General features: G+C 40.8%; 1 protein-coding gene across 2 annotated transcripts; it reads right to left on the minus strand.

The window, feature by feature from the left end:
- Positions 1-2,390: 2,390 nt before the first annotated feature.
- On the minus strand, positions 2,391-12,084 carry KCNMB1 (potassium calcium-activated channel subfamily M regulatory beta subunit 1). Of its 2 annotated transcripts, none has more exons than XM_031042241.2 (4): positions 11,950-12,084; positions 5,976-6,140; positions 4,496-4,691; positions 2,391-2,685 (listed from the first exon to the last, which is right to left on the minus strand). In XM_031042241.2, the coding sequence occupies exons 2-4, from the start codon at positions 6,110-6,112 to the stop codon at positions 2,416-2,418; spliced, it is 603 nt and encodes a 200-aa protein (XP_030898101.1). In that variant the 5' UTR covers positions 6,113-6,140; positions 11,950-12,084; the 3' UTR covers positions 2,391-2,415. The 2 variants fall into 2 exon arrangements, with proteins under 2 accessions (XP_030898101.1, XP_005141498.1); XM_005141441.3 differs by having other exon boundaries at positions 5,976-6,131; positions 11,950-12,075.
- Between the last annotated feature and the right edge of the window lie 254 nt (positions 12,085-12,338).

Raw genomic sequence — 12,338 nt, forward strand, 5'->3', positions numbered from 1 at the left:
AGTCTAGAGACCCCAAATTGATTTTATTTCTCATTTCCTTACTGACATAAATAAATAAAAAAAGAACCAAAACAAACAATCAGTGAAACTTCCATACCAACCCCTCCAAAACTAAGGAGAGAGTACCAGTTACTCTGAAAGGTATTTGGTTGTCAAGTACAGTGGGCTTATACAATGAGTGAGGGACCTAGGGACCAGGGTCTTCTCTATGTAAACTGCCCTGTTGCTGATTTGAGGATCAGGTAATAAAACTAGCACCAGATAGCAGGATAATGAAATCAGGATTGTCAGAGGTACCAGAAGGTGCCTGCTTCTGTTTATGTGTATGAAGAACATCCTGGTGACTCACAGGTGGCTTCTTAGCAAATCATTGTCCCACAGATTCCTCTTCAGTTGCCACTGTTGTGACCCCATCTAAGTTAGGGAAAGATGGTCTTAATAAAAACTACTGAAAGCCAAATCCATACAAATAGCTTCCCATTCATGGGACAGGTGCTATTTTACACCCTTTTGCAGCTGTGGAGTTCGGTTTTCCTAGGAGAAATCCTGGTTCCCTTAAGAATAGTGCTGGATCTTTAGTCCTCTCTTAGTTTCCAACAGGAGAATCACCACATCCAAGCCTTACTTGGCATCAAGATGCAAAAGTACTCCTGAGAGTCTGTGCCCTTTTGATAGTTTCAGCAAAACAATATTATTTATATATACATATGAAGGGCTTGCACAACATCAGGGTCTGAAATCTGTCCTCATTCTTCCTATGTTCCTTGCATGTTCCAGTTAACTCAAGCACTATTACTAAGCATCAATGCTGGTGAAAGGTATGTGCAGTCAAACAGATTTCAACTGTGAATTCCAGCAGCAGCTGCTTGTACTGCCACTTCTCTCCCCCAGCAGGAGATACAATGCTGTGATACATACCTTGGTCATCTACCCTGCCTTGAGACATGAGTTGTCTACATCTGTTACTGCAATGGTCGCTGCTTGTATTGGAGCACTTCTCATAGGAAGTGTTTTGCTGGATATGAGAAAAATACCATTTTATTTATCAGATTTATTGTAGACTTGATTTAAAAAAGGGAGCAAAACCCCCTAAAGCCTCTGTAGGCTCCTTGTGTGCTGCTGTAAGATGTGTAGAGAGTGTTATTAAAACTTCACCCCTGAGTGGATTACAACTTCTGCAGATGGAAAGAGAAAAACGTTTACAGAAGCTCAAGAGTAATTGAGCACACCTTTAGAACAGCTTCAGCTGCCTGCTGTGTTAACTGTGTCCAGAGTGCTAGTCACATACTGCATACTTCTTGAAACTGTTCGCAGTTGTTTCTGTTTGTGCTTTAACTTCTTTAGAGTTCTCTGACTCGCCTGGGACATACGAACACTGAAATAAGATATCAAGGTGATTCATTATAATGGATACTCTAATACAAAGCTTGGAATTATCCTGTGTTTCTCCTGTATCAATTTGAAAATTGGCTGAGAAAAACAGTTATTTTCAGAGAACATAAAATGTGTCTGTATGTGCTTCAGATCATTCCTAATAGTCCTGGTGTTTGAAACAAACATGTATCTATTGTGAAATACCTGTGTGCTAAGCATGCAAACTTCTGTGGTTAGGTTATTGTATTTAGTAAGACATCATGGATGTTTTCTACTACATAATAATGTTCTTTATATTGTAATTTCCCATCCTAAACAAGTTTATGATGTATTCTAATGGCAAGCTGGTAGCCTTTCTGGAGTGGTATCCCTTTTTTAAAAGAAAAGCAAGGCTAAGATTTGAGTTAAATACAAAGGTAACCTTCTTTACTGTATAATTTGAGCATATATTTAATTACATACAACTGGGTTTAGATGTTCAGAGTGCAAACTTCGCAGTATCTGTGTGTGTATATCTAGTTTTTGGGTCATTTCCCACCTCTTCTTTCCTGAAAGCAGAGATATCCATGATAGCAAGTATCACTTTTGACCATAAACCCCCTCTTTTCTTGACAGAAAAAAGTGAATACACTTGAATACACACTGTACGAGTAATGAAGCCCATAAGAGGTGTGTGTGCCAATAATGATGTGTATGGATCTGGTCTCAAAATTAGGACCCTGTCTAAAATGTGGAACAAGTGCTTAGTAGTAAACTTGAGTTGTAGCTCTGTAAAGCAGCTGTACCTCAGAAAGCCCAAGGAAATAATAGGTAGTAACTCAGTCTGTGTATTCTTATGAGGTATTTTCAGGCATTCCTGGGAACTGGTTTTGTATTTTGACTTCATGTAATGGATTGCCATTCATAGTGGGTGTCATTCAGTTTTCCATAATACCTGCACTTGAATTGAACCCTAGTATAGTAAAGTTACAAAATGCTGTTAGACAGGCAGAACAAAGGCACTTTAACATCTTACATCAATCTATGCCAGGTATTTATTTTCTACTGCCAAGCAGAAAGAACAGAAACATACTGACTAATTTTTACCAGCACAATAATCAGACATCCACCTGTAAACATGAGTGTGGGCCAAAGGAAAGCAAAGAGGAGGCCTCTGGGGGGATAAAGTCTGCTTAGAATGACATTGGGCTGAGTTCCTCCTGGGTCATAGTAGCACGGAAAAGTCTGGTACTTCTTGAAATTGCTTGCAATTGTTTCTATTCGTGCTTTAACTTCTTTAGAGTTCTCTGACTTGCCTGGGACATACGAGCACTGAAATAAGAAATCAAGGTGATTCATTATAATGGATATTCTAACACAAAGCTTGGAGTTAAGTCAGATTGAGTGCAACAAACATGCTGGCAAAAGCATCTCTTGTTTGGCTAGCATTGTCTTAGTTACCTCATGTCCATAAACCATTTGCCATGCTTTCCTGCTTCTGTCAGCGTGTCTATGCCCCCAGTCTGCAGACTTACAGGTTGAAGTCATGTTGTTAGAAACTAGCAATACATATGAGCTCAAAATAGAACAACAGCCTTTGAGACTGTCACTTTATTATTACAGTGCCAAGCTTGAATCGCAGCAGAGGAGTGAGGCACCACCACAGCAGATGTTAGTTGTGCAGACATCCAGACTAGCTTGCCAGTGTGCAGGGAAACCAATCTGCTTCACTGTGCACCTCTGGATGTAACTAATAGAAACATACGAGAACAGCAGGGCTGTTGCAGGCTTCCTGCTTGTCCTTGTAACACAGAACTATTTTGACCTGTCATGGTAATGCTGTTACTTAGTCTTCAGTGGAAACACTATTAGACTTTAAAGCACTCATTCTTGTCACTTGTTCATAACGGGTTCTTTTCTGCCATTTTACATAGATAACAGTGCTAAGATGTCTGGAGCTGGAACCTCGACAAGACAGAAAGGGAATGGCTCCTGACCGGGAGGCTTGTACTTGCAGTAATGCAAACAGCAGGCAGGAAATCAGCAAATTGCCTCCTCTGGCAGTGAAGGCCACTCTTGTTTCAATGCACAGTGGATAATTTTTGCTTGGCTACTTCATTATATGTAGCTTTTCCTGAGACAGGCATTAGCCAGCAAAGTTCTCGTCAGCTTAAGTTGTTTATGCTATAAGATTGGGACTTGTGAAACTCTTTATAATTTCTTTAAGAATATGAGTGTTTGTAGTCTGAGCATGCTTGGTTTGGATTCTGAAAGTGCTGCAGTCTTGGGCATCCAAGATCTGAATTTCATTTTGTGCCCCATAAGGGAGTGTTGAGCTGGAATAAGTCCTTAAAATACCCATGGCTTTGGAACTGAACTGAACCTGACCTTCCTTGGGACAGTGCACCTGTAGGAGCACTTCTAGCTGTGAGGAGCAAGCCTAAAAATACTGAGCTCTACACAGATACCTGAGAAGAAACACTGACAGGAACAGAGGGATAACATCCTACTTCCTCCTTCCCTAATCATACTTCTAAAGCCAATAGTCTGCACTCTTCCTCTGGGGAAGAGATCCCTAAAACTGCTGACCAGGTGGCCTCTACTGCAGTACCCAACATCTGCATTATATCGGTGCTTCCTACAGCACCACTGCCTAATCCATGACTCCGTGTTTCTGCTGTCGTACTGGCCAGAAACAGCTGCAGACCAAACCGAAGACATTTTTCAAAGCCACTGATTAGTTTCTGCTTAGTCTAAAATGTGCATCATATTCCCAACAGAAGCCTCATTTCATCTTTATTCCCTGCTTCATATTGCACACCTAAAATGGAAGTAAAACTGGGATTTTTTACCTTCTTCTTACCCTTGGTCTTCAACTTGGAGACTTGCATATTTCTACGTGTTCATAAATGTTAAATACTCCTGTTTAGTTGATGTAATTCCTTAGCAAGTATTAACTTAATGTTTTATGAAGTGTTCAAAACCCCAAACTGTAATTTCTAGTATGTTTTAAAAATGCCTTGGTTTGAGCACAGACATTGTAAAAGATAAAAACCTCCTACTCTTATTTTACTGCTTGGTTTAAAAACAATTCTCAGAGGTGTTAGCAGCAGAGTGATTATTCCATCTGTGTTGCAAGTACCTTAGGGTTTCTTTCCAGTGTATCTTCAGTCTGATACAGCATAACCTCCTGCCCCGAGGCTGTCAGATTAACCCACACCTGTAGACAGGGATAAGGAAAGATATCCTCATCCTCTGATCCTTCCCCATCTGGGCAGAGAACTTTGTCCTTGATGTTGGCTTTGAGTACTTTGCACATAGTTTCTGTTGTCCAAACACTACAAAGACAAAACAAAAGGTAGGCTTTTAATTGTGTTAGCAGCATAGGTTCTGAGTTCTGTGCTGAAGGTGGCCCTGCCTGTGCTGTCTGCCAGCAGTGACCAGGGTGGCTGGGGCTGGTGAGCTCTACCCATCCCAGATGGATGGCAGCCCTGCTCTGGGTCCAGCCATGGGGAAGCAAAGTGGGGAAACAAGGTAGGAAAGCTCCTGCAGTCATTTGTCAAACATTCAGCGGTTTGAGGTTAGGCTCTAACCCTATCTGTAACCAGCTTCAAGTGTTATTCAGGAAATAAAAACCCCTATGGACTTGAATATGTGGTAGTAAATATCTGGAAGTGCATATGCTGGATGCCTTGGGATTATTTTGACTAATTTCACTCAATAATTCTCAGAACTCAGATCAATTCCCTTGTTCTTTCCCTTCTTTATTATACAGATGTTTTCTGCATGAATAAGTAGCAGGATTTTGCCTGGCAAAAGCTCATTTCTTGCTGTTACTTATCCCTTTTTCTCAAGAATTACTCTTTTATTACTGATAACATAGCAAGCTTTTGCTTCCAGTGATACACTTTGGTGGCAAAAAAGTAAAGAAATACTCTCATTCCAGTTCTTAGGAAACTCATCTTTTCACATGCAAATGTCTTTTGTAATGTAATCAGGAGGCTGGAAAATAAATAAAATGTGAATTACTGTGTTTTAAAGATAATATTTTTAAAACATTTTTGAGCTTAAAAGTGCTCTTAGCAAGAAGAATGAGGTGATGTACTTGCTTTCTCTATCAAAACTTCAGATGTGAAAACTGGAGCTGCACTCTTCATCTTACTTTGGTTTTTGCAAATTGATTGTGTGTGTGGAAGCAGAGCTTGCAAAATGAAATACAAGCATGGATAAGTGTAATTTCTTGCACAGCCATTGTGTTCTGCAACACTTGCTGCAGCCGACTTTGCTTCTGGAGGTGCCAGTTTCTCACTATGCTTGAGCTGGAAGCAAGGTACAGATTCTTAACTGAACAATTTTATCATGGCTTCTGCTGCTGAAGTTTCTTTTTAGTTTTATTGAACTGTTCTCATTCTATCCCTCTTTCTTGTGCTTAGCTGCCAATGCCTCCTGACTTCTTGGTTCACTTTTTCCTTTCTCTTTTCTTCTGCCTCAAGTTCTTATGAGCATCCCAAGAACATGTTGTCCAATGTGCTAACATGCATTTTAGCACTGTTCTAATAACTCTATTTGCTGCTGAGAGGAAAATAAATAGCTTTGTATTCATAAGAAATGGCTGATATTACCTTTTAGTGTAGAATGGCACAATGGTGATCCCAATAAAGAAGCACATCATCATGGAGCACGCGACCATTCCCAGCCCCAGGCACAGGGCTCTTGTCTCCCCTCGCTTCTGGGCAGTCACCAACTTTTTTCCCAACATGATTTTAATGCTGTGGAACCTGAACGACCTCATGTAAAATAAAAGGACAAAAAGGAGAGGGAAAATATGGTTAGGATTGGCTACAGTTGTGTGACCAGCTTCTGGAATGTAACTTACCCCACAGAGGAACAGTCCTGGTTTTGTAAAAAAAATTAGAATTGATAAGAAAGTTGCTGTGTTTATTACCAGTAATAAAAAAGCAACTTTTTTACTTTCTGATATTTGCTTTAAAAAGTATGGTTGTGGGGGTGCTAGGAGATGCGGTAAGAAAACCTCATTACGTTGAGCAGAGTTCTGTTAAAAGCATGATAGACCTCAGCCTTGATCCAGTCTATTTGGTGTTGGTGCTTCTCTGAAGCAAGCGATATTGTGCTATGTAAGGCTGCATGAAAAGAAAATCTTCCCACTGTAGAACCCTTTTTACATAATGCCTTTTCTTCTGGGTTAGTCTGAAATGTGGTTGTCTTATTTCAAAAGAGCTGAAATAGTAATAAAATTTAGCATTTGAGTTGCCTGTTTCTGACTCGTGCATGTTGTTTGGCCTTGTCCAGTCAGGGATGCTCAAAGCTTGATGTCTGATCCAATAGCTGAGGAAAGCTGCATTTTCCAGGCAGAAATAGTATGATGCCATCAAGCACCATGGAACATGGAATAGAAAACACAGCAGTTCAAACTGCTGTCATTTCACCATGAACAGAGTCAGGACAGCTGCTGGCACTAGTGGGAGAGTGCGGAGTGTGAAGGGTCTGAACCCCAGCTTTGGCATTTTCCCCCACCCCCTTTGCCAAATACTATTTAAATTATCTTGATATTGCTTTGACAAAGAGAATCTGAAAATAATTACTGTGAATCCATGTGCCATAAAATCATTATGGCTGACGGATAGTATTAATATATAAATGAGCCATAAGTCACTGCAAGTTCAACCCAGCACCAGTGTCTGTTGCACTGACAGCTGTAGCTGAAGATTTGTGTGTTTAGTTTTGTTTATTCAGGAAAACATGGTGCAAGCCATAACTGTGGTGAATGATAGAACCAGCAAGATTTGTGTGGGGTTTTTTGGAGAAGAAAAAAAGGAAAAGACATTGCATACATGCTGAAACAAGTTCCAGTCCTGTCTCATGTGCAGGACCACGATGGACGTGAGGTATGGTAGCTGGTGTGTTTTCATTATTTCAGCTTCAGGTGTGTGCAGCTATTTAATGTGGGTTCTCAGTGTATCCTTAGTGGCTGGCCTTCAGGATGACATGGTCTGTGGCCTAAATCTGCCTGTGTGCAGCTAAGCAACAAATAAAATACCAAGACTTAAGTTTAGACACAGTGTTAAGACAAGCACAAGCCAAGTTCAGCAAATAGGCTCTTCAGGTTAACCAAGAGAAGATGGTGTCCAGCTGCCAGAGGCTGTCAGGATTGTGGTAAAACTGGAGTTGGGGAAATACTAAAGAAACAATCAGCTCTTTAAAGAGAAATGTGAATATAATCTCAAAGTTTCTTTCCTATAAGTTTTGGTTTTCTCTGGGAAACGTGTCTCTCTTTGACGGTTTGATCTAAGAAAAACAGTATTTGAACACTGAAATGCTACCGGTTTTAGATTACTATGGCATCTGAGTATTAGTGTTATTAACAATAAAAATATAGCTGTCTATGGACAGTAAACCAGGTTTGGTCATTTAGCATAACTTGAGTCTAATTACAGAATTTTTAAAGTATATGTTTTGAAGTTGCTGCTACATGATATCAAAATGAAAGGCTATTCTGAGCTGTCCCTAGGAGTTAAGGGAGTTGCTGTTGTTTAAATACTGAATTTTGTCCAGTTCCATATTTAATTCCACTTTAAATAAAACTTCACTATCCACTGTACATTTTGCATACAGCATTTTGAGGGGAATTGTTTTCCTGATCATCATCTATAATTCACTGGCATTGCTAGAAGCCTCTTACATTGCAGGTTGCCTTATGATGAACCTTACCTGCTTACTGACATTTGAGTTTAATACAGAATGTGCATTAATGCCCTTAAATAAGGCTGTATTGTGCTTTTCTTGGTCTATGGGGCTGTAAATAAAATATGTGTCATTAAGCACTGCCAGCATGCTCATGCTGTGCCTGTGTACTCATGTAAGACTGTGCACAGAGGCACATGTACCCCATGTGGATGTCAGCAGTGACTGTCCCTTGGAAACTTCTGTGGTTTCTTTTGGTTCTGTGGGGGGGAAAAGGAACAGCAAAAAACCAACCAACCCAACAACCAAAGAGTTCCAGAATATTTTAAGCGGTGGTACAGTGTGCACCACAGCACTGTAAGACCAGTTGATACTAAACTGACTCTCCTTTCCTTACCGTGCAGTTTGGTTGGGAGAAAATGGAATAAAGGAACATCATTGGTCCTGGAATGACCTTAAGATGTGGTACCAGATTGGCACTTCCTTATAACACAGAAGCTAATGATAGACCAGTGCAAGCCTGTGTTGTTGACAAGAATTTCTTATAGTAACAATGTTAGCAGCCTTCCAGTATCTGAAGGGGGCCTGCAAGGAAGTTGGAGAGACTCCTTATCAGGGATTATAGTCCTAGGACAAGGGGTGATGGGTTCAGACTTAAACAGGGGAAGTTCAGGTTAGATTTAAGGAAGTTCTTTTACTGTGAGAGGGGTGAGGCGCTGGAACAGGTTGCACAAAGAAGTGGTAAATGCTTCATCCCTGGCAGTGTTCAAGGCTGGGTTAGAGAGAGCCTTGGGTGACGTGATTTAGTGTGAGGTGTCCCTGCCCATGGCAGGGGTTGGAACTGGTTGATCTTAAAGTCCTTTCCAACCCAAAAGATTCTATGATTCTATTAGTCTTTAGTCCTGTGGGAAAATAGAAAATCAGAGATTGGTGTTGCCACTGTGACTCGTTCAAAACTGCTAGTGGCCTAGTGCTGTTAGTGTCTGGAGTTTTAAATGTTCCATAATGTTGCCATAATGACATAGCTGTCCCAGTGACATTGAGGAATAGTGGAGGAATTGGACCCCTTGTTACATGGAAAACAGGGATTGTAGGACTATTAATCAGAAGCTTAATAAGAAATGTAGTTGTCTCATCAGTCTGTTTGAATGTCAGCCCCATACGCAGCAGAAGTACCAGTAAGCTCATCCCTTCTAATCATCTTAAACTGTCAGACTGTCTCTTTCAGATGCATAAGGTTTTTTGTATGTGGAAACTGGAAAATTTCAGAAGTGGCTAAGAGATTCTCCAGCATGATGTGCAGTGTGCTCCCCATCCTGACCCCAGCTGGGCTGCCTGACTCTGGTTCTCTGTGTGGGGTGATTCCATGTGCCTCTGCTCCCCCAGTTCAGATGTCTGCTCTGCTCCAAAGAGAATAAGGACATATAATTATTGATATTGTGAAATATCTCACTGAAAGCTTCTATAAACATTAAATATAACCGGTAGGTCTCCAGACAATGTAAGTCAGAGATGCTCATGTCACTGTGGTGTTGCTGCACCAGATTAGCTGTAAATATGGTCCCTAAAACTGAAAGACATAGTCCCTGCTCCATTTTTTTTTGTGCTTTAAAATTTAGAAGACCAGAAAAATCTGTGACATTATTTCCTGAATGTACAGGTTAATTTCAGAGCAGACCCAGGTCAGTGAAGGAAACCCCATGTGTGCTTTTTTTCCTTTCATATATCAATATTGTGTTCTTGCACTGAAAATCCTGCATTTTCTGTCCCTTGAGACAAAGCAATGCTGCATATGGAAAAACACTCAGTTGAAATCTCCCCATTGTTTGAAAGGTTAATTTGTTTTCAGATGAAAAGTTCTTCTATTCTGTTTCCTAGCTCAGTCAATGTATATTAGGAGGGATGTTGAAGGAGAAAATTTAGTGACTCCTCTGACAAAATCATCAAACCTTCAAAAAATGAAGCACTGCAGAGAACTTGATTGGCCCAGGAAGTCTGAGCATATTTGAATGGAAGATGTTAAGTGTATAATGGGTTTTAGTCTGTCCTTTAAGAGCAAATGTAAATGTATCTTTTGCACTGAAGATTGTGGGTTGCCTCCATAATTGCTAGGAAAATATAAGCTCCAAATCTTTTCATAATATTCCCTCTCCCTAATCTTTTTCTTCATTCTAGTTAAATTATACAGTACATTAGCTGTGCAATTTCAGTGTATAATCACTGTGTTGACAGCTGCTGGTGATAATCTGAGGAATGCCATCTGCTCAGGTTGGGAATAGACATTTTTGATTAGGAGACATGTTTGACACTTTGTGGGAAGTCTCTGCCTCCTCCTGCCCCACCTCTCAAGGCCCTTCCAGTGCTGTGATCTCTGTGAGTTGGGATGGGACCTTTTTGTCCAGCTGCTGCAGGCTGTTCTGAACTTGGGTATGGCAGGAACAGTAGCACTGATTAATACACCTCTGTCTCTTACAGAATAGAGGGTGCTCAATCCTTCTCCTAAATTCAGGTTGGGAATAAATATGACCAGTGAGCTATTAATTTTTTGGGGCTGGTTTATCCTACACCATATGATGAATTTCCAGTGAACACGTAGGAATAACTTTCAGATAAGCATCAAAAGCTAATACTACATCACACCAAGAAGAGTGATGCAAGTCATCTGCACCTCTAAAACAATGAGGAGTTTTGAAACAGGCCTGAGTCTTTTGGCCTCTACTGCCTCAGCATGCAGAGTAGCTGATTGGTTTTATGCTGTCAAGTGCCAGCTTAATAGTCTTCTTGGTTTATTCTCAAAATACCTTGTGTGGACAACATACACAGCCAGCAAAGTAGTATAGTTTTGATTATCAGCTTATTGGACAAGTACCTTGTGTGGGAACCTCAAGGCAATCAAAACTTTTAGATCTATAAATGGGATCTCTGTACTGGTTATGCTACTGTGGCACTCACTTCCTCTCTCCCTGCCTACCGTTTCCTACCCCAGCATTTAGATGCAGTTCTTGCTGGTACAGGGTCTGCCTTTGCTGGGGGTGCTGGGGCTGGGGACCACTGGTTTTGTTCATTGCATACTGATAAGAACCCATTACTTAAAATCCATCCCATGCAACTGGGACCATGAACCTCAATGGGAATGTGCAGAGAAAAGATCCTGCCGTGCACTCATGCAGCTCTCCCGCAAACCTGAAGCAGCAGTTGACTGTGTTACATGATACAGCTACATTTCCTTTATGAAATATGCTGTATCCTTTTGCTTTATTAGTGAACCCTTTACCTGATGTGACACTACAGTGAATTAAGGCAGTTAGCTTGTTTCAAAACCTGTGCAGGTGTTTAGAGTCATTCTGATAGCTGTTAAACCTGGGGCTTCTTAAAGGGGAAAAAAAAGGAAAGAAAAAGAACAAGTTTGTTGCTCATTTGAGCAGTTCTGGAATCCTTCTGGAATTTTGGATTCTGTGCAGTACAGGGCTGCACAGAACAAATCAATTTGAGTGGATATCAGGGCAGCCTGAAAGTTCAAGCACCTGGCTCCAATCCAGTTTAGAAGCAGGCAAGCACAGCCTCCAGAGGAATGCTGAACACCTAAAGCCATGAAACTGCTAAAAGTAAAGGTGGATTTACCATTAAAATTAATAAAAATAAAGAAATCTCATATGAGCTGCAGACACCTAATTTGTGAAAATATTAGCATTATCTTTGTTAATAACTATGGAGAAATACCAGAGTGCATCCAGTCACAAAAGAGAGAACTAGGTAACTTTGCTGTAGCATGTGGACTCTCTGGGTTGTCCTCAGTCGTGCTGCAGACTGTTGCTTCCAAAAGGACTGTATTTCTCAAACCCCGAAGCTATGGCGTGCTCCCAGGAAAAAACAGTTGCTTAGAAATGTACTTACTGGTTTTGATGAAATGCTTCTTTCTTAGATGAAGAACCTTCTGCTACATGACAGACTTGGGATAGTGGATCTTGGAGCTGAAGGGGATGTCAGGATTAGCTTCCTTCCCTGCCCTGCTCCAGGCTCGCTTTGCTGTGGCTGAACTAACTTAGTTTCCCTATTCCAAAACTTTTGTAACCATAAATGGTAAGGTATGAAAGAGCACTGTCCTTTTTGAGATTAATTGCTGAAAACCAGGAAGCCACAATACTGAGACCAGCTCTAGCTGAAGAGCCTGAGTTTTCTCATACCCTAGGCCCCCTTTACCACGTACCCTGGTGGATTTCTTTAAGCCATGGTCCTACTACTCCTTTTGTACAGCTTTTTAGTTTAGAAATCTTACAGGTCTT

Source organism: Melopsittacus undulatus, chromosome 10, assembly GCF_012275295.1.
Source record: "Melopsittacus undulatus isolate bMelUnd1 chromosome 10, bMelUnd1.mat.Z, whole genome shotgun sequence".
NCBI classification, from domain to species: Eukaryota; Metazoa; Chordata; class Aves; order Psittaciformes; family Psittaculidae; genus Melopsittacus; species Melopsittacus undulatus.

Excerpts from the sequence above, each read along its gene's own strand:
- KCNMB1 (XM_031042241.2), bottom strand. The coding sequence starts at position 6,112 with ATGTTGGGAAAAAAGTTGGTGACTGCCCAGAAGCGAGGGGAGACAAGA. Across the intron at positions 4,692-5,975 it reads GTGCCATTCTACACTAAAAG|TGTTTGGACAACAGAAACTA; the intron begins GTAATATCAGCC and ends TTGTCTTTGTAG. Across the intron at positions 2,686-4,495 it reads CACTGGAAAGAAACCCTAAG|TGCTCGTATGTCCCAGGCAA; the intron begins GTACTTGCAACA and ends TTCTTATTTCAG.